The sequence below is a fragment of the Chionomys nivalis genome, chromosome 14 (genome assembly GCF_950005125.1).
Source record: "Chionomys nivalis chromosome 14, mChiNiv1.1, whole genome shotgun sequence".
Taxonomy (NCBI): Eukaryota; Metazoa; Chordata; class Mammalia; order Rodentia; family Cricetidae; genus Chionomys; species Chionomys nivalis.
The window spans coordinates 13,344,058-13,370,138 of NC_080099.1; the positions used below are offsets into that span (position 1 = coordinate 13,344,058).

Below are 26,081 nucleotides of genomic sequence, written 5' to 3' on the forward strand. Positions count from 1 at the left end.
TTGTCAGCCTTGTGGATCCCCCTAGTGGTAGTTTTATAGACCATCTTTCCTGGCTTTTTTGCTTTGAAAACAAGATTTCATTTTTGAATTGAACAGAACAATAATAGTAGAGCAGGTAATGAAAAGTTGAGAAAAACGGAACCCTTCCTTCACTTGTCAGTTGGGATCTTGTGGTTATCTAGCACAACTCATCTCTTTCATGGAGCTCTGTGACCACACTGACCCATGTATTCATTGTTCAAATATTTGGTGAGTTTATTATTGCCTAGTACTGTGCTAAGGTTTAGGAATATTAAGAAAAACGTGGTGTGTTTCTTCCAGTCAGAGTTCAGAGTCTTTTGGAGGGAAGAGAAAGTTAGCAGGGAGTGGCTTGCTAGCGAGTAAATGGCTTGCCTGTGGCAATGGCAGAGTGCCCAGTGGCTTAAGCTTAGTCCTTTTCACCTATGGAGAATTCACTATTTACCTCTCATACAAAACTTTATATTCTTATGACTACTCTAAAAATATGCTTTAAAATAGCTAACAGTTATTGAATGCTCATTTTGTATAAGGTACTGAGCTAAGTGATTTATGGCTGTCTTAGTCAGTGTTCTGTTGCTAAGACAGACTAAGGAGACGCTGTGACCATGGCAACTCTTTTATAAGAAAGTATTTTAATTGGGGCTTGCTTATAGTTTCAGAGGTTTAGTTCATTATCCACATGGTGAGGAGCATGGCACTATGCAAGCATTCATAGTAGCTTAGAGTTCTACATCCTGACCCAAAAGCAGCAGGAAGAGAGAGTGATGCTTGGCCTGACTTGAGATTTCGAAGCCCCAAAGCCCACTCCAATGACACACTTCCTCTAATAAAGCCACACTTAGTTCAACAATGCCGAACCTCCTAATCTCTCTCAAGTAGTACCACTCCCTAATGACCAAACATTCAAATATATGAGCCTATAGGGGCCATTCCTATTCAAGCTACCACAATGAGTATTGTGTCATTGTCCACTTAATGCTTTCTGTGGTAGGTGAGATTATGTTTACTTCTTTAGATTAGGAGACATGAGCCTAGAGATCAAGGAACTTGCTCAGCTAGGAGTTAGAATAATGTTGGTTTGCTATGGAATATTAAACAACAGAAAAGCATTAGAAAAACTGAGGCACCATTAAGTTAGTCATATTTGTTTTATTGATATATCCCATTTGTTAAAACAATATGAATATTTTATAATTTGGTATGTGTGGTGGCTATTCTTAGTTGTCAACTTGTCTACATTTATAATTCTCTAAAAACCCAAGCAGCTGGGCACACCTGTAGGACTTTCAGTTAATTGGCTCATTTGCAGCGGGAAAATCAACCTAAATCCACATCACTTGAGGTTGGAAGAGTCACCTTAAACCTGGGCCAAAGATTTGTAAAAAACATGGAATAAGGAAGATTTTGCTTTGTTTGCCCTCACTCTCACTGGAAGTTTTTTCCTTCACTAGTATTACAGCCACTCAGGATTTCAGTCATGTGTATTGAAGACCAGTTAACTCACTGAGCCTTACGGCTGAACACCTACTAGATTCTTGGATTTTCCTTTGGAAGACAGCCATTGTTGGACTTTTTGACCACAGCCTGTAAGCTACTCTAATAAAGCAACACACACACACACATACACACACACACACACGCACATTTCCTTCTTTTTCTAGTCATTCTGTTAGTTCTCTTTCTCTAGAGAACTCTGACTCATAACAGTTCATGAGCTTAGGGAAACAGAATTGCTTCATGGAAAGAACAAAACTTTGTCCTTACTGGAATGTATATTTGTTCTGGTTATGGATTTCTGTTTCCAGCCATGATTCTGCCAACACTACCATCCATGGACTTAAAGAATGTCTTATCTACCATCATGTTATTCCATACACTATTGCTTCTGACCAAGGAGCTCACTTCTCTAAGTGTGACAGTGGGCTGTGGCAGGGTCATGGAATCCATTTGTCTTGCCTTGTTTCCTACCATCCTGAATTAGCTGTCCTGATAGAAGGATGGATCAGTCTTTTGAGACATGGTTACATGCCAGTTAGGTGGCGGTAGCCTAGAGGACTGGGGCAGGGTTCTCTAGAAATTAGCATATCTTTTGAATTAGCATCAAATATGTGATACAGTTTTTCCCATAGCCAGGATTCATGGGTCCAGGTCTGAAGGGGATGGGAAAGGGAATAGTTCTTCTCACTGTCACCCTAGTGATCCACTAGGGAAAGTTTTGCTTCCTGTCCTATTCTGCTGACTTAGAAATTTTGGACCCAGAGTGGGGAGTGCTCCTGCCAGGAGATAAAACAAACATTCTACTGAACTGTAAGCTCAGACTTCCTCCTAGCCACTTTTGCGTTCTCATGTCCTTAAACCTACCGTCTAAAAAAAAGAATAACATTGGTAGGATGGGTGACTGATCCAGACTACCAAAGGGAACTGGATTGCTTCTCCACAATGGAGGTAAGCAGGATAATGTGTGGAGTGCAGGAGATCCTTTAGGGGGTTGCTGTTACCATGTTCTGTGATTAAAAGCAATGGGAAATTATAACAACCTACCCACAGGCAGAATGACAAAGGGCATAGACCCTTCAGGAATGAAGGTATGGATCACTTCCCCAGGAAAAGAGCCAAGACTTGTTGAGGTGCTTGCTGAAGGTGGAGGAAGTACAGAATGGGTGGTAGAGGAAGGTAGTTAAAAATAGCAACTAAGGCCACGTGACCAGTAGTAGAAATGAAGTTTATAATTGACATGAGTGTTTCTGTCATATTTTGTTAAGAATGTTTGTACAGATATTTGTGTTTTCTTTTCTCTTATTTCTTTACCCTATAGTGTATCCTGTAATAGAGGATGATTGCATTCTCCTTAGCTGAGATAATATTTAAGTGCCTAATCATATTAGAGATACTACAAGAATGTCCTTCAAAAAATTGTCACCTTTCCTAAAGTCTATAATGCTTTTGGTTGTAAGTGGGATAGTATATCCTGTTAGGCAAAATTATGACCTGCTTATTGTTTTTATTTGGAAATTAGGCATAATGTAAGAAGATGTGATTGTGTGTTAGGTTGACAAGGGGTAGACTTGTGTTGGCTCTTCTTGAAAATGGTTTCCTGTCACCTGATGAGGACATGGGGCTTCCTGTTCAGCCTCTGTAGCCTCTGCAGCCTCTGCATAACTAGGAATAGAAAAAAACAGGACTATTGAAACCCATAGCTCCATGCTATTCTAATGCACTCAAATAAGTCCTGGAGGTGGACATTTATGTTTTTGGAAATGTATCTCTGCAGCACCTAGTGTTGATGATGCAGGTCCTTTGATGACCTTTATATGCTCACATTTAACAAGCAGCTGGGCAACATTAGACACACGTTGATTAATCCTTCCTGTCATGGTTTTGATATTTTGGATGAAGCACCCCTTGTCTGGAAGTTGGCTCTGAAGTTCAGCTAACTCAATGGTTAACATATGAAGATAGCGTTCTACTTACTGATATCTTACCACAAGAATTGCACCAATGCTTCAAGTGAGCCAAACTTTGGGAGATTGAGGAGACTCGTTGGTGACCACATCAGACTGGGTGACTGAGTGTGTACTCCTAGACTGACTTGGTGATCATTAGAGACTCCTGAGGTGTGTAATCTGAGGTGCAGATTAGTCTGGCTGCAGTGTCGTCTCCAAGGGAATTGGGGATAAGGTTAAACATGGGAGCCTATGAAGATGTTCTCAGTGATGTACACCGAGGCACCTTGGTTCTCAGGGAGGTAGGATTCTTCCTCACTCAGTGAAAGGGATAGAGATAGCCTATGTCTGGACGGATGGAGGAACTCAGCACTGGGAACTTTTTCTTAATGTTCTTTCTTTTTATTTTTATTTATTTATTTTTTTCGAGACAGGGTTTCTCTGTAGCTTTGGAGCCTGTCCTGGAACTAGCTCTTGTCGACCAGGCTGGTCTCGAACTCACAGAGATCCACCTGCCTCTGCCTCCCGAGTGCTTAATGTTCTTTCTTTTTTTTTTTTTTTTGGTTTTTCGAGACAGGGTTTCTCTGTGGCTTTGGAGCCTGTCCTGGAACTAGCTCTGTAGACCAGGCTGGTCTCGAACTCACAGAGATCCGCCTGCCTCTGCCTCCCGAGTGCTGGGATTAAAGGCGTGCGCCACCATCGCCCAGCTTTTAATGTTCTTTCTTGATGAGTTGTTATACTCAGAAGAAATCCCAAGATGAGGTTCCAAAAGGACACTCTAGGTGTCTTGTTCTTTTTCTCCGGCAGTTAAAGAGTTAAAAAACAGGAAAGATCAAGTGCAATAGACGGCAGTAGAGAAATCTCAGTACCACAGACATCAGCAGACAGAATCGGCACGTGTAGAAAGGTGTTTATTGGGAGTGAGGAGACACAAACGCTGTAGGCAGATGGAGAAAAAGATCCATTGCAAAGTAGGTGGTGACTTGAGAAGCTGAAAAGTCCACGTTCCAAACTTCTGTTTAGGGAAGTTTAGTCGACATGTGAAGGGAAGGAAACCTTGGGAGGCGTAGCTATTTAAAGTACACAGCAGTTGACTCTTGTGATGTCGTGGTCAACCATGCAGCTGTCAAGTTCACAGCTGCTCCCTTCTGTATTAGTAATGCCAACAGGTTAAAGAATCTCAGTCACTTCAGCAACAAAAAAATTGAATAGAGATGCCATTAATTAGATGGCCCATTAAGTTAAATAAATAATTAAATCAATATTGCCAAGATTTTTTTTTTTTTTTTTGGTTTTTCGAGACAGGGTTTCTCTGTGGCTTTGGAGCCTGTCCTGGAACTAGCTCTGTAGACCAGGCTGGTCTCGAACTCACAGAGATCCGCCTGCCTCTGCCTCCCGAGGCCAAGATTTTTTTTTTAAAGAATCTTTTTTTTTTTAAAATAAATCTTTATTTAAATCTATTTATTATGTATACAGTCTTCTGTCTGCATGTATGCTTGGATGCCAGAAGAGGGCACCAGATCTCATTGCAGATGGTTCTGAGCCACCATGTGGTTGCTGGGAATTGAACTCAAGACCCCTGGAAGAACAGCCAAACTCTTAACCTCTGAGCCATCTCTCCAGCCCTTGCCAAGATCTTTATGAAGAAAAATCCAGAATTTTGTTCAGTAGACTAATCATAGAAACAAACAAGCAAACGGAAAAGCTTAGCCATCCATACCACTGTGTTTTCTGAACAGTATTTTATTATAATTTTCCCAACATTAGTGAGTATTTAGGGGCAACTTTTTTATTTAAAGTTTTTTTTTAACATACGGTATATTTTGTTTTTAATACTTCTCCTTCCCTAACTTCTCCTGCATCTTCCCCTCCTCCCTACCTCATTTAGACAGCTCATTTGAGTCTCTGCACATTGTCCAGTTGTGAGTCTCTGTTAATTCCCACCTACTGCAAGGGAGGCTTCTCTGATAAGGGCTGAGTGATGCACTAATTGATCTATGAGTATAGCAGTATGCCATTAGGAGTACTTTTGTTGCCATGTTCTTGTAGCAGAAGAATAGTATTAAGTTTTCCTCTAGGACCTATGAACTACCTGGTCTCAGGTTTTTGGCCACCTTAACAGTGTCGTCAGGTATGGGTTCCCTCTCATGGAATGGGCCTTAAATCCAATTTTAAAAAATGATTGCTTACTCTGAAAACATTTGTGCCACTGATACATGATAATGTGTTAAGCATCTTTTTATTATTGTATTGGTTCCCTTAGAAGTTACTTTGGGGGCTGGAGAGATGGCTCAGAGGTTAAGAGCATTGCCTGCTCTTCCAAAGGTCCTGAGTTCAATTTCCAGCAACCACGTGGTGGCTCACAGCCATCTGTAATGAGGTCTGGTACTCTCTTCTGGCCTGCAGGCATACACACAGACAGAATATTGTATACATAATAAATAAAAATATTTTTTAAAAAAGAAGTTACTTTGTTTTCTTTTATTATGTATATATTTTTGTGTCTCTGTGTGGGTGTGTGCACATGTGTGCCAGTGCCCTTGAGGCCAAAGGTGTATTGGTTCCCGTGGAACTGGAGTGATAGAAAGTTATGAGCCATTTGACATGGGGTGCTGGTAACCAAACTCGGTATAAACAAGTTGCTCTTTTAACTACTGAGCCATCTCTCCACTCCCTACTACAACATATGAGCTTCACAAATAACAATGTTTTCATGTTTGAAAAGTCAAAAAAAAAAAGAGGTTGTATGCAGAAGCTTGAACAAATATGGAATATTTCTACTGTTAGAAGTCACAAAAAAAAAACTAGATAAGGAAAGTGATACACTAGTTTTTCAATTGAAGAGAATGTCTTTGTGGCCTTTCTTTGATAGCTCTAAGAAGATACCTAATACTAGTATTCAGTTGATTATAAAACTTGAGTTACCTACAAGTGTTAGTTCAGAAAGATGAAAGATGATTTTACTACAGATAGACGGCAGAACCCGAAACAGTGGGTCAAGACCATACGAGAAGGCTCTGAACAGAGAACTGATAGGAACACGGTTCAATTTCTCTTAAAAAAAAAAATAGAGCAAAGCAAATAAACCCCTGGTTTATTTAAGATACTACTTTACATGACCTGGACACTAGATATGTTCCTTATGCTCCTTAAAGTCTGAAAAATTTAATTATTGACAGTTCTCATCAAACATTTTTATGCAGATTGGGATTCCAAAAAGAAAATTTCAATTTGATGACTCGTGATCTTCCTGGCCTGTCTCCTGAATACTGAATTACAGGCCAACACCCTACATTTGGCTTTCGTTTGACTTTTTAAAGGGCCATTTCAGGACAGCAGTTTCAAATAATAAATAAGTCCAGGTCTTGGCGTTGAGTACCTATTAGATCCCACTTCTATCTCTGTGCGCTGTGACACTTAGAAAGGTGGAGCCAAGTATGTAGTCTCATTTTGTCTTGAGGAGTAAATGGTCTTCACAGCTGAGTGAACGTTTTGCTAGGCATTTGGTTTTTACTTTTTTAGATGATTATGCACTTCTAGGTTTGTCAGGAAACTGAAGAATAATTCTTCAGATATCAGAGAGTCATAATTGATAAAAATTTCTAAAGTTACTGTAGCTGCTAAAATATGCTTTTTATATATGAAAAATTTCTGAATTTGAATTGTTTATACTTAGTTTATTTTAGATTTTGTCATATTGTTTGTATATAGTTTTTGTGGAAATGGAAGAATGTAAAATATATAAATGTGTTTTTTTTTCTCATAGCTCCACCAAGTATGTTAGTGAAGGATGAATACGTTCATGACTTTGAGGGACAGCCATCCTTGCCCACTGAAGGACATTCAATTCAAACCATTCAACATCCACCAAGTAATCGTGCATCAACGGAGACATACAGTGCACCAGCTCTGCTAGCCCCATCTGAGTCTAATGCCACCAGTACCACCAACTTCCCCAACATTCCCGTGGCTTCCACAAGTGAGTTATGCAGTTCAGTACAATCGTAAGTCTTCATAACCCTTGAATATTTATGTGTAGTCACTTGGAGAAACCCCAAGTAAGTAAAAACTTGTGGTCTTTATGGTGCTGGGTACAGTGTCAGGGCCAGATGCGAACTAGATGGTTCTCACTCCTGAGCCGTACCACTCAGCCCACAGGAAGACATGTTGAATTGGTATTTGAGTTCATTCTGGAGAAAATGGTGTTCATAATTTATTTAGAATTTCTAATGTTGATATACAGTCAAATGTAATGACTTTGACTATACTGTTATTACATTGCATAAGTAAGAAGTCTCCTGATTTTTCAGATAGATTTTAGAGAAATATTTAAGTAGTTAACAAGTAATTTTTTATTATTATAGTATGAGTGTGTGATTGTTTGTGTATATGTGTGCCCATGTTTGTGTGTACATGTGGGCCATGGTATGTTTGTGGGGGTCCAAGGACAACTTGGTGGAGTCATTTCTCCTATCTTTACATGGGTTCTTGGTATCAAATTCAGACCACTGAGCTCGTGTAGCAAGACTCTTTCCTTACTGAACCATCTCTATCACTGGCCCAGCAAATAGCTTTGAACCAAGGTGTTTATAAAAGTCTACAATCAAAACCTTTCTTTTAGTCCATTATTTTGTCTGAGAGGGTAACTTTATAATAGTTTCTCAATTTCCTATTGTGACTACTTGGAAAAGGCTCTTAAAAAGACTTGCTTATACTATTTGTGGCCCCAGGAAGGCATCAAGTATTTTAACCAGTTTCAGAATAAAGCACATCTTTGAAAAGGATGTCATAGGGGCTCTCAGTCTGCATTCTGTTCTTGTTGTCTTCCTTCTTTTCCTGTCTTTGTTTTTTGATCATATCAATTGAAGCTAGGACCTCTACCATGCCAGATAAACCCTTGGCCACTGAGCTGTACCCCCAGGTTCAACTTTTCTGGGACTCTAATATTGTTACTTGCTTTTACAGTTCCAAAAGTTGAACTTTGCTTTGCAAAGTAGAGTAATTTGCTTATTTAACTCAAAAATTGAAAAACAGAGTTACTGTGTGTGTGAGTGCCGGCACATGTTGTGTACATGCAGAGTTGGAGACTGCTTTTGCTGTTGTCCTCTCTGTCCAGCCGCTTGAGTCAGGCTCCCTTACTGTTTGTGGCTGCACATGCCAGGCTCTCTGGCCAATGGGCAGGGTTTCTTATCTTGACCTTCCATCTCATAGGAGGAGTTAGTGATGCACATTATTGTGTCTGTCCAGTTGTTTGTAGGTTTTATAGATTAGAGCTGAGGTCCGCATGCTTGCAGGGCAAGTGCTTTACCTGCTGAGACATCTTTCTAGCCCTAATTATTACTCTTATTTTAAATTTAAATATTATCAAGCATACAAGTAGTAATAATTTGATCACTAAGAGAATTGTTTTTAAACCTAGATTGTCAAGGGATAGTTGACTGATATAGATGGATATTTGTTATTACCTAACAATGGAGTATCTTATGTTCATATCAGTTTAGACTCAGCATTGAAATTTTAATCTTTGTGATAATTAGATTTATTTCTGAATTGTTTTGCTCCCATCCCACCCCCTGACATTTCCCCTAGTGCTGAGAATCCAAGCCACTGTGTTACCCCTGATAAGCATGATAAGCAAGCACTTTACCACTGAACTATGTGTCTGGCCCTGTAATTGTTTTCAGAATTTCTCATTAGTCCATTTCACCACTTGAAAGCAGTCTTTTTCAGTGGTACAATCTTAGCACAGATAATTTCTATGCACATTTGATATATATGTGTATGTATATACCTTTGGGGGGAGGGTTGAGACAAGATTTCACTCCATAAGCCAGGCTGGCTATGGACTTCTGATTTCCTTGTCTCAGCCTCTGAAATGTTGGGATTACGTGTATTCAGTATAGGACCTTGCTTGCATCTCTGACTGTCCTGTCTTTATTTGCTTATTTGGACTATGGTTGACAATGGTGGAGATGAAAATTAACATAGATGCATTCACTTATGTGTAGATTACTTCTGGGCCAGGCACGCACTTCTGTACATTCTCTGGAGACTGATCTTTGTTCAGTTATTTCCAAAGTGACTTCATTTTGACTTTTTCCTTCCCTCCCTGCAGAAAGAGTTATGCTTGAAGGCCAAAAAAAGATGTGAATGAAATATATCCAATTCTGTCTTAATACTTTTTAAAGTATATTTTTATAACTGAAATATAAATATTGTAGATTTTAGAATTTGCAGTGAAAGTTCCTTATTTCTAAAACGACTGATAGAGTTAAAGGAAAGAAAAGAAATTAGATTAAAAATAGAGGAATGTTTCTACACGAGCTGGTTTCACGTTGTTAACATCTTACACACTTGGTTCGTAGTGGTGATTCTCAGTGTAGAGGAGTACAGTGGTTTTGCAGGTCCTAGTTTTAAGGAATTATACTGTGTAGGGAGGAGAAATGTGCCTTGTTCATTGTTTCTGGTTTTGAGACAGGAGTTTTACGTTATAGCCCAGCTGGCCTTGAGTTTGTTGAGCTTAGCTTTTCTCCTGCTGGAGTTGTAGCCATGCCGCTCTGCCTGGCAAGTCCCTTCTCTTGATGTTTAGATTGCGGTGACTTGTAGTTTCTTCCTCTGACTGCACCCACTATGAGGAGAGAAAACCAGTGTCACTGACACATAGCAGTAAGAACACTGCAGTGTTCTCCAAATACAGTGAACATGACAAATGCTCGCTCTAAGAAATAGCCTTTTCCACGTACAAAATAAAACCTATAAATGGCAAATAATAAAACATAATGGAATGTATTTTGAGTCAAATGAAATAATTTTCTTGGCGTATTACAGAGGGAGCAACTGATTTGATGCAAATCTGGGCATACAGTGACTTTATTGACATGATTCTGATTTTTTTTTTTTTTTTTTTTTTTTTCTTTTTCGAGACAGGGTTTCTCTGTGGTTTTGGAGCCTGTCCTGGAACTAGCTCTTGTAGACCAGGCTGGTCTCGAACTCACAGAGATCCGCCTGCCTCTGCCTCCCAAGTGCTGGGATTAAAGGCGTGCGCCACCACCGCCCGGCTATGATTCTGATTTTTTAAAGAGAACATGGAAAAAGTTTCAAAATTGAACAGGTTTTGTTGTTTTACCAAATGCTGTATTGGTTCGACAGTGGAGCAAGGTTGTTTTGTTGTGCTTTATGTTAACTTTCCCACCCTTGCCATCCTATTCATTTGAAACACTTGCCTCCTGTGCTTTTCACTGTTGTTAAAGCCATTGTCCTGCCATTATCAGCACCAGTGCCATGATAATTAACTTTCTGTTGTCAACATTTTCTTGCCTGGGTTTTGGGGATCCAGATCAGGAAAGTCCAACATGGTCTGGTGAAGTGCTTCTAAAGCTGTTGCTGTAGCCTAGATGTTTCTTGTGTTTCTTAGCATTTGAAGAGGGCCTGTAAAGAAATAGGCCACTAATGTTAGGAAAACATCTGTCTTCCTTCCTTCCTTCCTTCCTTCCTTCCTTCCTTCCTTCCTTCCTTCCTTCCTTCCTTCCTTCCTATTTCATTTATTGTGCACTGGTGTTTTACCTGCATGTATGTATGTATGTCTGTGTGAGGGCATCAGATTCCCAGAAACTGGAGTTATAGATGGCTGTGAGCCACCATGTGGGTGATGAGAATCAAAGCCAGGTCCTCTTAACCGCCAAACCCCCTCTCCAGCCCCAGGAAAACATTTCTTAAGAGAAGGACATTTTAAATAATTTCTGAAGGTTTTCCTTTATAAATGCTTTTAGCTTTTTTATTTGATAGGCAATGGGTAAGTTCCACTTTTGGCCCACCTTTGTAATTGTGGATTACCAGACATAATTAGACCTTCATTTTTGTATAATAGCGTGAAATTGCATCTATACATATGCCGTGTTAATGTCTTCTTGTTTCTCTAGGTCAGCCGGCCAGTATTCTGGCAGGCAGCCATAGTGAAGGACTGTTGCAGATAGCTTCAGGGCCTCAGCCAGGACAGCAGCAGAATGGATTTACTGGTCAGCCAGCTACTTACCATCATAGTATGTACATACTTTTTAAAATCTTTTAAATAGTTGAGAAAAAAACTAGGCAGCCTTTATAAAAGCAAATTAATGCATATGGGCCTTAATTTTTAGACAGCACTACCACCTGGACTGGAAGTAGGACTGCACCATACACACCTAATTTGCCTCACCACCAAAACGGCCATCTTCAGCACCACCCGCCTATGCCGCCCCATCCTGGACATTACTGTAAGCTCTTGTTTTCATTGTAAGCAGGGCCTTTTTCTTTTCTAGCTAGGACTTTAATTTCTATTTTCTTAAAAAATGGTTTTACATCTTTTATTCATCTTACAATTTAATTTCATTAAACTGTTAGTGTTTTTACTTTTTCAGTATTTGTTTGTAAAGAGTTCCTTTAAATGGCTCTCACACATTTGTTTTGCACTGATGTTCGCTGAGTACATTCATTTGTCTGTGCTGATGGTTCATCAACACCACATCAATTTCATTCGTTTGTTCGCTTTATATGTGGTTTTAGGTCTTGTTTGTTATCACCCACAGTCAACTGGAGCCCTTGAGTACTATGATCTCAAGGTTTCCGTCATCATAGAATCAACGCAGTAGATACTATAGATCATAGGTGTTGAGTAATGCTCCATATAGTTGTGATTAGGAGGGGACACTATAAACAGTCCAGTTTCAGGCAGAATAGGAACATTGTTCATTTGATTTTAAAATCGTGAGTATAGGGATGAAGGGCAAAAATCAGGGATATATATCTTTCATAAATATAAAATCCCTTTTCCTCATTTTATGATCAATAGTACCAAAAACACTAGAAAAGTACAAAAGGCATAAATAATAAAACTGCTTAAAATCTTATGTAACCTAGACATAGTCACTTCTAGTATTACTTCCTTCCAGTCATATAAATGGGTGTGTGTGTTTGTGCGTATGATATGTATTTTGGGGGGAGGGTCATGCTATATGCATATTGTTATGTATCAGTTACACTACTGTCTTTCCAAGTATTCAGAGAATCTGATTTCTAATGGACCAGTACATAGGGTATTGGGTTTGCTCTATGATTGCTGGTCACTTATTTAAACTTATTAAGCCTCAAGGGCTGTACTTTTATTTGCTTGAAACAACATTGTAAGAAGTGAATTTAGTATTTCTGTAAGGGTTTTAGCACAATGTATTAACTAATAAACTTTCAGTTATAGCTATTGGTCCATCACATAAATGTCCCTAATTTAATAAATAAAAGCACTTATTTTTAGAATAGATTAGCAATTTAAATCATTATACATTGCATTATAAATTATACTAATATGTTACGTGAATTGAATAATTAATTTATAACCTGCATTAAGTATTGCATGTATGACTTTATAAATTGTTAAATAGTGTGTATCAGATAGCACTTAAATTGTTAGCTTATTGGTATCACAAAAAAATTTAGGAAATAAGCTTTTAAATTCTTGAGCATGACATAAACTTGATCTAAGCCAGTCTTAAGACTTATAATATTTATATTCAAAGTTTTTAAAAGTTTTGGCATTGGGAAACTTTTAATAAGTAAAATGGGATTTTCATTATATTTTCTTTAGGGCCAGTTCACAATGAGCTTGCATTCCAGCCTCCCATTTCCAATCATCCTGGTAAGTATATTTCAGTATTGATTCCCTGTATGTAGATTTTTATTATGATAATTGGTACATGTATGCCAGTGATTATTTTACGGGTAACTGATCTCATAGTGTAATATTTGTTATGACTTAATCAGAAATTTAAGAGTAGCTGATAGTCACCCATAGACTATATTTAACTCATTTTTAACTGTCTGAAAGAAAAGTAAAAACTGTGTTTTGAAATCAGATACTAAGTACAGAATTGCCAGGTTTTAGCATTGCAGCAGGATGAAACTAAGCTTAAGTAGAATAGTATCAGACCTATCGCTTAAAAATACAGGGAAGAGGCTAGTGAGATGGCTTAGTGGGTGAAGTGGTTTGCTGCCAAGTTTGATGAGACAGTTTGATCTCTTGGACCATGTGGTAAGAGAGACTGACTTCCATGAGTTGTTCTCTGACCTCCACATACATGTTATGTCGTGTGTGTGTGTGTGTGTGTGGGGGGGGGGGGGGGGGGGGAGAGTACTAAATTTAATTAAAAGGTCAGAGAAGAAAAATAGATGTAAAACTAAAAATAATTGTAAGCAACTGTTTTATAAGAAAGATGCAGATCAGCTGGGTAGTGGTGGCGCACACCTTTAATCCTAGCACTGGGGAGGCAGAGGCAGGTAGATCTCTGTGTGTTTGAGGCCAACCTGGTCTACAGAGTGAGTGCCAGGACAGGTTCCAAAGCTACACAGAGAAACCATGTCTTGGAAAACAAACCAACAACAAAAAAAGAAAGATGCAGATCCTAACCAAAATTTAGAAAATACTGTGTTAAATTATAGATGCAGGAAAACAGAAACCCCCTGAAAACTTGAGATGCCAAAGCACCTCTGTAACACAAACAATAGGAGCAAGAGCTTTCTCTAATTCTGACTTTATAACTGATTTCTTCACTTCAGCTATACTTATAGTTATATTCAGATCTAGGAATTCTCAAGTCCTTTATATAAGACCATGTAGTATATATTCTCTTGATTTACATATACCTTTTTGTATATTATTTGCAAATATGGCATCATTTTACATAAGAGACTGGGCGTCTACAGATTTTGGTGTCTAATGGCTCTTCTGGAACCACCCTTTTTGGACATAGGACAACTGTTTGTTTTCAGTAAAGTCTTAAAAAAAATAGCTACAATCACCCTTAACTATAGTTAAAGGATTGGTCATAGAGTTGTGTAAGTGGGTTTTTGTTACTTATGTTGATTGCAGATTTTTTTCCTACCTGCTTAAAAGTAATTGGGTAGACGATCTGTGTACATAGAGCTTTTCTCATACTTTATAATTAGAGTGTAACGTAATTCCTAGATCAAGAGAGAGAATGACTTTATTGACACGATAGTACAGCGCCAGTCTTAAGATACTCATTAATGTATATGTAATTCTTTTTTTTTTAAACATTTATTTATTATTATGTTTACAATATTCCGTCTGTGTGTATGCCTGCAGGCCAGAAGAGGGCACCATACCCCATTACAGATGGTTGTGAGCCACCATGTGGTTGCTGGGAATTGAATTCAGGACCTTTGGAAGAGCAGACAATGCTCTTAACCTCTGAGCCATCTCTCCAGCCCCGTATATGTAATTCTTAATGAGCATTTTGCTATAATACATTTCATATTTGGACACATTGTATCAAGATCTTAATTTATGTTTGGAGTTGCAAAAATGAGAATTTCCTCTGACTCTGAGGTAGCATTCTTGAGAGTCAGTACTTGTTTAAATCCCTTTAGTGTTTGTGTGGCTTAGTAGAGCTGGTCTGCAGGAATAAGGATGGTCTGGTTCTGAAGAAAAACTTAGTGAGGTGGTGGTGCTTCACCACCTTTAATCCCAGTACTGGGGAGGCAGAGGCCGGTGGATCTCTGAGTTTGAAAAGGTCAGCCTGGTCCACTGAGTGAGCTCCAGGACAGCCAGGGCTACACAGAGAAATCCTGTCTTGGGGGGAAAAAGAAGAAAGGACGGATGGACAGGTGGACTTATTATTGAATGGAATGTACAGTGAGAATAGATATGGCAGTCAGCTATCATCTAGACTTGATTTAGGTTCAGCAATTGCCTTTGACCTCTTGATAAATTTGCTTCCTTCTTCTCACAGTAGAATGGATGATGAGACTGAATTGCCCCTAGTGTTTAGAGAATAGTATTGATTACATGAGGATGCATCTGTAGCAGTCTGTATTGACATTGATTCCTGTCTTTCAATAGAATACAGATGTGTCTTAATGGTGAATGCATCCTAAAAGGGTTTTTGTGTTTTTTTTTTAAATTGGTCTTTTTTTGTTTTGTTTTGTTTTTTGTCCAGTTGGTTGTAGGAGGAAAAGGTTAATTTTGCACTTTTACTTTTAGTGGTTAGAACTCAGGTCTTGCTTGATGATTGATATGGGAGGGCCCAGCTCACTGTGGGCAGTGCCACCCCTAGGTTGGTGGTCGTGGGTGCTATAAGAGGAGCAAGCCAGTTGGCAGTGTTCCTCTGTGAGCACTGCTTCAGATCTCAACTTAAGTTCTGCCTTAACTTCCCTCAGTGATGGATTATGACTTGACACTTGTAAGATGAAATACATCCTTTTTTCCCCAAGTTGTTTTTGGTTGTGTGTTTTCATAGCAATAGAAACTCCAAGAGAAAGGTAAACGAAGATGTTACTTATCAAGAGGCAAGAAACAATTGAGACCATGCTAAAGTCATGCACCTCACTCTCCCTTCCTAAATGTAGTTTAAGCATACCCATGTCTGTGCCCCATACCTAGTGCTGGCTATACTGAATTACAGTAACCAGCTTACACGTCTGCTTTCCTAATTGAACAGATAGAAAAGAAATCAGTTAAATATTCTTCTCCCTCTAGCTCTGGCTGTCCAGAAAGTTACTATTTAGACCAAGGTAGCCTTAAACTCAAGAGTTGCAGTGTGATGTCTGGGTTATTAAGCAGGTGGGGACTTACTGGTAGGGAAGTAATGAAAAGTTTAGTGCATTGCGGATATTTCAAGTGGTAATAATAAAAGTACATTTTTTCTTGAACATGGAAGCTGAAAGAAACCCTTTTTTTCTTTTTTGAGTTGATTTGCCTATAATGTAGCTTTAGCCTTCCATAGAAACTGGGAAATACATTGTACTTGGAAATATCACCCCCAGCATTATATTCATTTGTAACAAAGTTTTCATTCCCTACTCAAAGATCTTGTAAGGGCTACTAGTTTTTATTTCTGTCAGAAAATTGGGTAATTTAAAAATTGCTTCAGTTTTAGCTTCAGTCAGTAACTGCTGCTTGTTTGCTGATTATTACTGTTCATGATATATGATATCTTCATTAAAGAGTTTTACTTATGGGGGCTGGAGAAATGGTTCAGCAGTTGAGATCTGCTTTGACTCCCAGCACCCATGTAGCAGCTCTCAGCCATCTGTAACTGCAGTGCTGGGGGATCTGTCATACTGTTCTGGCTTCTTTGTGCTCTACATATGTGTAAACATACATACATGCAGACAGACATACTCACAAAATGCAAATAAATCTTTTTTTAAAAAAGGTTTTTACTATAGAAAATAACTTCACAGGCAGACGGTGGTGGCACACACCTTCAATTCCAGTTCTAAGGAGACAAGGCAGACAGATCTCTGATAAACTCTGTCTCGAAAAATCAAAAGAAAATCCACAAATATTTCAAAACTGGTGTTTAAGCAATCATTTAGGTATAATTTTATAAACAAACATATTTAAAAAATTATATTTGCAGTGAATTTATTGGATTGATGTTTCAAAGTTTTTAAACATTTTTGAGTTATCTACTCTTTTCTCTTTTTTTAAGACATGGTGTCTGTATAGTCTAGGTTGGCCTAGAACTCACTGTGTAGTCCATGCTGACCTCATTCACATTCTTCCTATGTTAGCTCCCTGAATGTTGGCGTCATGGGCATGCCTTTGTGTGCCTTACTAACTCCTTGTTGGAAAGTGCTCTTTCGCTTGACAGGTTTTTGCCCAGCAATTAGGTACCTTTATATATTAGCTACTTCTCTTATTGTCTGGCAAAATACCTTTTTTTTTAAAAAAAAAAAAAAGCAACTTAAGGGAGAAAGGGTTTATCCTGACTCACCACTGCAGAGAATTGGGTGACTAATCTCTTTATTAACTGCTGCTGTCACTTGTCTGTAGGTTCAAGCTCACATTGTTGTTGCAATTGCATGTTTTCATATTTTCCTACTCTGCCTTTTGTGCTTCCTGTAGACCTGGATGAGAGCTGTGAGCAGTAAATATGATGCAGATTACATATTCTGTTTGGAGACTTCGTCCACCCAGCACATTAGCCCATTACTTTTAAGCTTGGTCTTGCTAAACTTTACAGAACACAGGCATAATCCAGGTAGAGTCTAGACAAGCTATAATATGGAATGGCCTCTACCCAGTTTGGGAAAGAGTGCCTGGCCTCCACTGTCTGCATTTCTCTTGGCATTCTGCTTGCCCAAACTCATACCAGAATGACCCCTTAAGCTCTATTTACAGTGTTCTAGTGCTTTTCTAGGCCAGAGTTTCAAACTTCTGCAGTCCTTTTAGTTCCAGAGGCTTAAGAACCACACAGTCAAATGTACCATAGCAGTGACCCTGTTTCTTGGTTCTGTGTTTCTGTTTTACTTGTTGCTATGAGAGAATATGTGTGACATGAGAAGGGAAGGTTTAATTTCAGCTCAGAGGTACAGTTTGTCACATTTGGGATGTTATTGTGTGGCAGAGGGGTTAGGAGTGGGTTGCATTGCATCTGCAGTCAGGAACCACAGTACCTGTGCTCTGCTTTCTTATTTGTTCAGCCCAAAGTGGCCTTGGGTCTTTCTATTATATATGGTTAGCCTGATTCAGACTGTCACAGACAGTCCCAGAGCTTTGTCTCTTGGGTGATTGTAGATCCTGTATACAATTAGTATTAGCCATCATAGTCCTGTAAAATGTTGTTTTTCTTTGGTTTTAATTAAAATTTTCTTTTTTCGTTTGGTTTTTTGAGACAGAGTTTCTCTATATAGCCCCAGCTGTCCTGGAACTCACTATGTAGATCAGGCTGGCCTTGAACTCATAGATTCACCTGCCTTCACCTCCTGAGTGCTGGGATTAAAGGTGTGTGTCCACCACTCCTGGCTCAATTAAAATTTTCTTTTGAGAATTTCATTTGTGAATACTCTTATTTACATCATTTCTTTTTTAAGTTTTAAGTGTTAATACTTCATTTTTCTGATGGAACTTGAAGTCTGGGCTGGTTTTTGTCGTTCTAAGTATTGTTTCAGAGCGCAGAAAGTTTTGATTCAGATTATACATAATTCATAACACATTGTAATGTAGATAAGTCTGCAGACAAAACTCTTACTCCCTAATCTCGCAGAAGTTCTTCCTCTGGGGCCAGTATAGGACTTTCATTCAGGTCTTGAGTTTTCAGACAGAATGTCCTTCAACTTTGTAAACTGACACGTTCCTCCTAGTCACCTTCTTTTCCATAGCGTTCCTCCTCCACCCCATCCTCCACTCCCTCTCTTCCTCCTCCCCTTATTCTGATTACCTTTGCAGTGTTGTCATGACCTGGGCTCCATGTTCATTTGTTTGCTCATTTGCCCACTTGAGGAACCTCTGTGAATGGTTTTGTTTGCTGCTTTGCATACAGTGCCAAGAAAATTCCCTAGATGCTCGCATATATCTGTTAAATAAATTGTGAAAGAAAAACTAAGCAGATTACATGTATACAAACTTTCTTTAATAATGCAAACAAAATCAGAAATAATTCTCTGTATTTGCAATCCAAACCAAGTATTGTTTCTTCTCCTAGCCCCACCCCTGCTCATCATTTTAAAATAATTGTTTTAAATGAATATATTGTGCTAGTTCACTAAAATGACTTCTAAAAATGGAATATGTGTACATTGGACAAATGACCTTTGATTTTTGAGACACAATTACGAATCTGTATAAAACAGCTCTGCTGCAAAGTTCTTAAGTATGAGCAGGAGTATGTCAACTGATTTAGGTGCTTTCTCCTAATTAGGGGTCTGTAAAAACATACTATAGACTGTGTCTTAGGATTAGTGTACTTTTCAAAAACGAAGTTCAGACAACAGAACAGATGTGCAATCAAATGAACTATCATGATAGAAAAGTTTGTTTTAGAATATGCTTGTTTGCTTCCCTCCCTCCCTTGCTTCCTCTCTCTCGTGCATGCGCATGCTCTCTCTCTTTTTTTTCTTTCAGTCTGTAGACCAAACTTGTCTTGAACTCACAGAGATCTGCCTCCCGAGTGCTGGGATTAAAGGCGTGTGTCATTACCGCCCAGCTAGATCTGATTTCTTGTGTTCTTTAATTTTAGTTGATTCGGTCCTTGGAGTATCAAGGTGTAAGTACTAGCTGCAAATAAAATAATGAAATCACTATTTTTCAAGTGTATTACATTATTTTAATCCAATTCTTTTATGTGCTTCTCTAACTCCTCTTTCCTTCATCTTTGTCTAGGTTTGTTTTGTGGATGAAAGTACTTTCCCCCCCTCTAATATCTTTGCAGCATGAATGAGTGTTCTTTTTCGTTTATTTTCTATAGCTCCTGAGTATTGGTGTTCCATTGCTTACTTTGAAATGGATGTTCAGGTAGGAGAGACATTTAAGGTCCCTTCAAGCTGCCCTATTGTAACTGTGGATGGATATGTGGATCCTTCTGGAGGAGACCGCTTTTGCTTGGGTCAGCTCTCCAATGTCCACAGGACAGAAGCTATTGAGAGAGCAAGGTACGTTTAAAGAGTAAAAATAATGGAATAAAGGTCATTCTAAATATTCAGAACTTGTAAGCATTCCACTTTAATTGTAGGTGTTTACTAAATTTAAAGTTATAAATAACAGCAAGGTTTTTTATATTTTTATTATTTCTGTCTGTACTATCCCATTCAGTAACTATTAGCCACATGTGGTTTTTGAAAACTTAAAATATGGTTCATGTGACTGATAGCTGGATTTTAAGTGTATTTTAAATAGCTGTGTGTTGTGGCTGTTGTTTTGGGCAGTGTAGCCCATAAGCCTCAGTTTCCTTATAAAAATAGAAATTATTTGAGGCTGGAGTGATGGCTCAGCCATTAAAAGCGTTTGTTATTCTTCCAGAGGACTGGAGTTCAGTTCCAAGCACCCACAACTGCTTTTAACTAGCTCCAAGGGATTTGATGATGACTTCTGAGCTTCATGGGCACCTCCCTCTAACATACACACACACCTATTTATTTATTTATTAAATTTATTTGTTATGTATACAATGTTCTGACTGTGTGCATGCCTGACGAGGGCACCAGATCTCATCACAGATGGTTGTGAGCCACCATGTGGTTGCTGGGAATTGAACTCAGGACCTCTGAAAGAGCAGGCAATGCTCTTAACCGCTGAGCCATCTCTCCAGCCCCCCACACACATCTTTTTAAAAAGTAAAGAATTTACCTTACTGAGTTGTGAGGGTTAAGTGAAATTTGTGTTAAGTGCTTCTGATATAGTAAGTACTGTATCTGTTTATATAGAGATTAATGTATATTTGTTATATACAAAAAGGAAATACCAAAGATGCCTACAGTGGCAATATTTTGTGTATTGTATTATATTTTTTATTCTTTTTACCTAAACTTCCTGTACCTAAGATGAAATGTAATTGTGTCTTTCCTCCCTAAGGTTACACATAGGCAAAGGTGTGCAGTTGGAATGTAAAGGTGAAGGTGATGTTTGGGTCAGGTGCCTTAGTGACCATGCAGTCTTTGTGCAGAGTTACTACCTGGACAGAGAAGCTGGACGAGCACCTGGCGACGCTGTTCATAAGATCTACCCAAGTGCATATATAAAGGTCAGTTACATGTATATTTGAATATTTTAGACTTAAAATCCTCTTTGTTGCTTGAAGCCTGGAAATGGAGGTGCGAGGAATGGAAACCTGTTTTGGTCAGAGGTGGTGAGACAGTCTTGTCATGGGAACATTCAATAGAAGGATGCAGGAGGATTATGAGCTCAAAGCCATTCTGGGCTGTATATATTGTGAATTTTGGATAAGCCTTGGCTGCATTATGATATCCTATCTCAAACAAAAGCACCACTATAACAAAATATGCGTGTGTTTTGAGTATAAAGCACATTTTCTGGAGATGTTTTTCATTGCTTTTAAACATAATAGTGTCTTCAGCTATGTGAAGTTGTTTAGAGTGACACATAGATCCTTGAAAATATTAATGAAACCTCCAGACTCTAGAGTTTGAGTTTAGCAGGTGTTTATGGATTTATGGAAGACAGTTCTAAGTTATAGTCTTTCAAGGGATGGAATCTTTTCTTTCAGTGCTAGGCACCTGCGCTAGTACTTTGTTCTGAGCTTTGTCCCCAGACCTTCATAAACTGCAAATTAAGATGCCAAGAAGCCAGAGATAACTTTTACCGATGATTACATATTCAGCACATTTCCATTTTATTTTTAACATACACTCTTTTGTGAAAGACAAAAATAGGTGCAATAACTATTAAGTATGTTTTCAATGTCAGAGTTTTCAGTCCCCTGAGCACTTCCTTATCAGCTGTCATACATGGTAGGACTGAGTGTGAATTTCACCACTTCCTTCTGGAAATGCTTCATAGTGCAGACCACTATGTGTTATTTCAGTTGCAGTTCAGTCAAAGAATGCCTTTGGGGGGGGGGGGGGGGGATGGAGACAGTGTTTCACTGTGTAGCCCTGCCTGGGGGATGTGTGTGTGTGGTGGGGGGGGGGTTTGGTGACAGTGTAGCCCTGCCTGGCCTTGAACTCCTGAGTACACACGTGCCCACAACCTGACTCTTTTGTGATGCTTAGAAACATACCAGGTATAGAGAAAATTGCAACTTCCTCGTACTTTGGACCTTGGCAACTGATTTTGCCCGTCTCTGTTTCTCTCCTTACTTTATTAAATTTTGACATGGATAATTTCACAACAGTTGCATCATTATTTAGTTTGCTCATAGAAAACTCCATTAGAAATTTATTTGTATTTATAACCTTTACTACAAGGAATTTTCATAATTCATTTGTATTGCTCTTTGTTTTTGTTTTGAGGCAGGGTCTCATGCAGCCCAGGCTGGACTTATACCTGTTAACTGGTCTCATGTAGCCCAGGCTGGCCTTACACTTGTTAAGTAGCCAAGGTTGGTTTTGAACTGTTGATCCTCTTCCCTCTGCCCTGCCCTTCCCTGAGTCCTAGGATTACAAACATAAAACATTACATCCAGTGTAAATGGGGTGCTAGATCACATAGGGCTTTATCTGATCTGTTAGTGGCATTGGATTTATATGATTTATGCTTCATTTCGTTTGGTTGACAAATTTGTTTTGAAAGAATTACTTTTTAAATCTATCTGTCTGTCTATCTATCTATCTATCTATCTATCTATCTATCTATCTATCTATCTATCTATCTATCTATCTATCTAATCTATGGTCTTAGTTTGGATTTCTATTGCATGGTGAAGAGACACCATGACCATGGTAACTCTTTTTTTTAACTGCTCAGAAATCTTTATTCACTAATAGGGTACACTTTCCCCTTCCCAAGCTGCTGCCCCTCCCATTCAGGGTTTCTCTGAGTTCAGTATCATCTATCCTGTTACAGGGGGAAGGACCTCTTCCTTCTGGGGGGTGTCGGGGGGTTGCTGGTCTTTGTTGTCTGGGAACAAGGTGGGGAGGGACACTGGCCGTCAGCACTTAGAGCTCCATGATGTCCCCAGCCGGGGGTGCAGGGTCGAAGGGACTGGGGGTATCCCCCCAGTAGGGATCAGGCTCCCAGGATAGCGCCAGAGAAGCACCTCTGGGCAAGAGCTCCTGAGTGGTGGCAGGACCTGGGGGAAAGTCACAGGGGGACTGCAGTAGGGGTGGTCATTATGTAGGCTGAGTCGAGAGAAGTGGGTGGCCATGTTCTCCTCGGAAAGAAACTGTTTGTGCAAGGGCTCCCTGGCGTCCAGGCCGTAAGCCACCCCAGTGGTGGCCCGTGGGTCCCGACTTGGGGGGCCTCGCTCCAGGGGTTGTTGTAGGATCATTACGTTTCAGGATCCTGCAGATAGAGGGGTGGGATCCAGACCCATGGCAACTCTTAATTATTTAATTGGGTGGCTTACAGTTTTTATAGGTTCAGTCCCTTATCATGGTTTGTGGCATTCAGGCAGACATGGTGATGGAGAAGGAACTGAGAGTTCTGCATATTGATTTTTAGGCAACCGGAAAGAGTCACTTGATCATAGGAGACCTTAAAGCCCACCCTACAGTGATACACTTCCTCTGACAAAGCCACACCTCCTAATATTCCGGCTCCCTATGAGCTTATGGGGCCAGTTACAGTCTAACAACCACTTTTCCTGCCATTACTTTTCCCTATAGGGCAATTTTGCCTGTCACTGGAATCCACATTTTGTCTGTCTGTCTGTCTGTCTGTCTGTCTGTCTGTCTATCTATCTATCTATCTATCTATCTATCTATCTATCTATCTATTTTTGGATTTTCGAGACCGGGTTTCTCCGTAGCTTTTGGATCCTATCCTGGAACTAGCTCTTGTAGACCAGGCTGGCCTCGAACTCACAGAGATCCGCCTGCCTCTGCCTCCCAAGTGCTGGGATTAAAGGCATGCGCCACCGTCGCCTGGCTGGAATCCACATTTTAAAACCAGATTTTATAATTAGGAGGTAGGGAGACTTTTTCTTTTGGGGAAATTGAGTTTTTATCTCCGGGTATTCACAGGATTAAATTCCATTGACTTCATTTCTTTGATACCTCTGCTTTGGGCAGTATTTGCATTTAAGGGCATATCTGAACTGTCAGACTATTTGTATGGTTCATTGGCAGATGCCTAGTTGTGTCCCTGAGAGTTTTGACTGTTGTCCCTTTTCACACTGCAAACAGCCAGATTCTGTCTTTTACCCTCTTACAATCTTGGCTCTTACAGTTTTGTCTTCAGTTTCAGCTGTCTGCTGTGAGGTTCTCTCTCTCTCTCTCTCTCTCTCTCTCTCTCTCTCTCTCTCTCCCTCCCTCCCTCCCTCCCTCCCTCCCTCCCTCTCTCCCTCTCTCTCTCTCCCTCCCCCTCTCTCTCTCTCTTTCTTTCTCTCTCTCTCTCTCTCTCTCTCTCTCTCTCTCTCTCTCTCTCTCTCTTTCCTTTCTTCCTTCCTTCTCCCTCCTTCCTTCCTTCCCTCCCTTCCTCCTTCTCTCTTTTTTTTTTTTCAATGAGCTATAGATAAATACTTGTGGGACAGAATATTAGGCACTAAAACAGCATCCTGCTTTGTCCTCTTAGCTGTTTAAGTTATTACTATCATCATCATCATCATCATTGAGACAGGATCTCACTGTGTAGCTCTGGTTATACCAAAACCCACTATGTAGGCGAGGCTAGCCTCAAACTACAGAGATACACCTGCCTCTGCCTCCTGAGTGCTGAGATTAAAGATGTGTGCCACCACACCTGGCAAGAATTCTTTCTTTTTAGCAGCTATTTTAATCTCTTTAGAATAATCTTATTAGACGGGTATAAATAAATCTTAAATTGAACTACTGATATTTTCTTATTTGCTAATTCATTTGGCAGCAGTGGAAAATACATATTCCTGTTACTGTTGCCAGGTAGATTGTCCACAGGGGTGTTTCTAGAGTGAACCCTATGTAGATAATGTGAGCCCCTGGAAGAAGTGCCAGCACTTTGATCAGTTATGGGTCTCTGTGGTTGCCACTGATTACTGCTAAAAGCTTTTCTGAATGAAGCTGACGGCAGCATTTAATGTGTATAGGTGTAAATGTAGGTATTTAGAAGGCAATTTGATGGGCATGTTATATCTATTTAGAAAGCAGCAATAGTTTCCTCGCTATGGCCTCTGGCCTTCCCCAGCTGCTGGATCTTGTTCAGGTTTATAGAACCAGCCGTGAATTCCCCTGTGGAGCTTGTCTCAAACATAGTGAGAAAGTGGTTTTTGATAATGAACTGTTATATGGAACCGTGAGTGAAATAAATCTTTTCTTCTCAAGTTGCTTTGGTCATGGTCTTACATCACAGAAGTAGTAACCCTGGCTAGGACAATCTGCTAGACCATTTTACAAAAACCATAATTTCCGACTAGAGTGTGTGTGAGTGAAGGTTCCAATTTGCCTATTTTTCATCAGCACTAGTGGGTCTGAAGTGAAATCCCATAGCAATTCTGTTAGCATTTCTGATACTGAATCAATTTGCTTTTGAACATATACGTATTGGGGCAAAGAAGCAGGAGATGCTTTTAAAACTAAAAGCTGTTTATATGGAGCTAGATTGAAAAGTGTTATGTATCCATTAAGCTTAATTTATTCCCATCATCTGCTTATTGTTTTTAAGGTTTGTTTATTATATACACAATATTCTGCCTGCATGTATCCCTGTGGGCCAGAAGAGGGCACCAGATCTCATTACAGATGGCTATGAGCCACCATGTGGTTGCTGAGAATTGAACTCAGGACCTCTGGAAGAGCAGCCAGTGCTCTTATCTTCTGCGCCATCTTGCCAGCCCCCTGCTTATTGTTTTTTTTTATTATTTTTTATGTGGAAGTGTTTTGCCAACATACGTATGTATGTTACATGTATGCCTAGTACTTGCAGAGGTCAGAAGAGGGTGTTGAGTCACCTGGAAATGGGCTTGCAGGTGGTTGTTAGCTTACCATGTGTTGGTGGAGGTTTCTGTCCACCGGGTCCCACAGCCATTCAGTCCCAAAGAAACACACAGAGGTCTGCATTAATTATAAACTGGTTGGCCTATTAGCGCAGGCTTCTTATTAACTCTTATAACTTACATTAACCCATAATTCTTGTCTGTGTTAGCCACGTGGCTTGGTACCTTTTATCAGTGAGGCATTCTCATCTTGCTTCCGCCGTGTCTGTAGACGGAGCCTTTTTCCTCTTCCCAGAATTCTCCTGTTCTAGTTGCCCCG

The 26,081-nt window shown here is 39.6% G+C and overlaps 1 protein-coding gene and 1 pseudogene across 2 annotated transcripts in view; one reads left to right on the forward strand and one right to left on the reverse strand.

Annotated features, from left to right (window-relative positions):
• Smad4 (SMAD family member 4) overlaps positions 1-26,081 on the forward strand; it is a 58,751-nt gene that overhangs the window by 21,148 nt on the left and 11,522 nt on the right. Inside the window, exons 5-10 of one of the 2 annotated variants that reach the window (XM_057788466.1) lie at positions 7,231-7,443; positions 11,384-11,503; positions 11,600-11,716; positions 13,081-13,131; positions 19,706-19,889; positions 20,809-20,977. In XM_057788466.1, the coding sequence (XP_057644449.1) occupies positions 7,231-7,443; positions 11,384-11,503; positions 11,600-11,716; positions 13,081-13,131; positions 19,706-19,889; positions 20,809-20,977 (854 nt within the window). The remainder of the gene's footprint in view (positions 1-7,230; positions 7,444-11,383; positions 11,504-11,599; positions 11,717-13,080; positions 13,132-19,705; positions 19,890-20,808; positions 20,978-26,081) is intronic. The other variant, XM_057788467.1, reaches the window with a different exon arrangement.
• LOC130886559 (host cell factor C1 regulator 1-like) lies at positions 22,851-23,310 on the reverse strand (annotated as a pseudogene).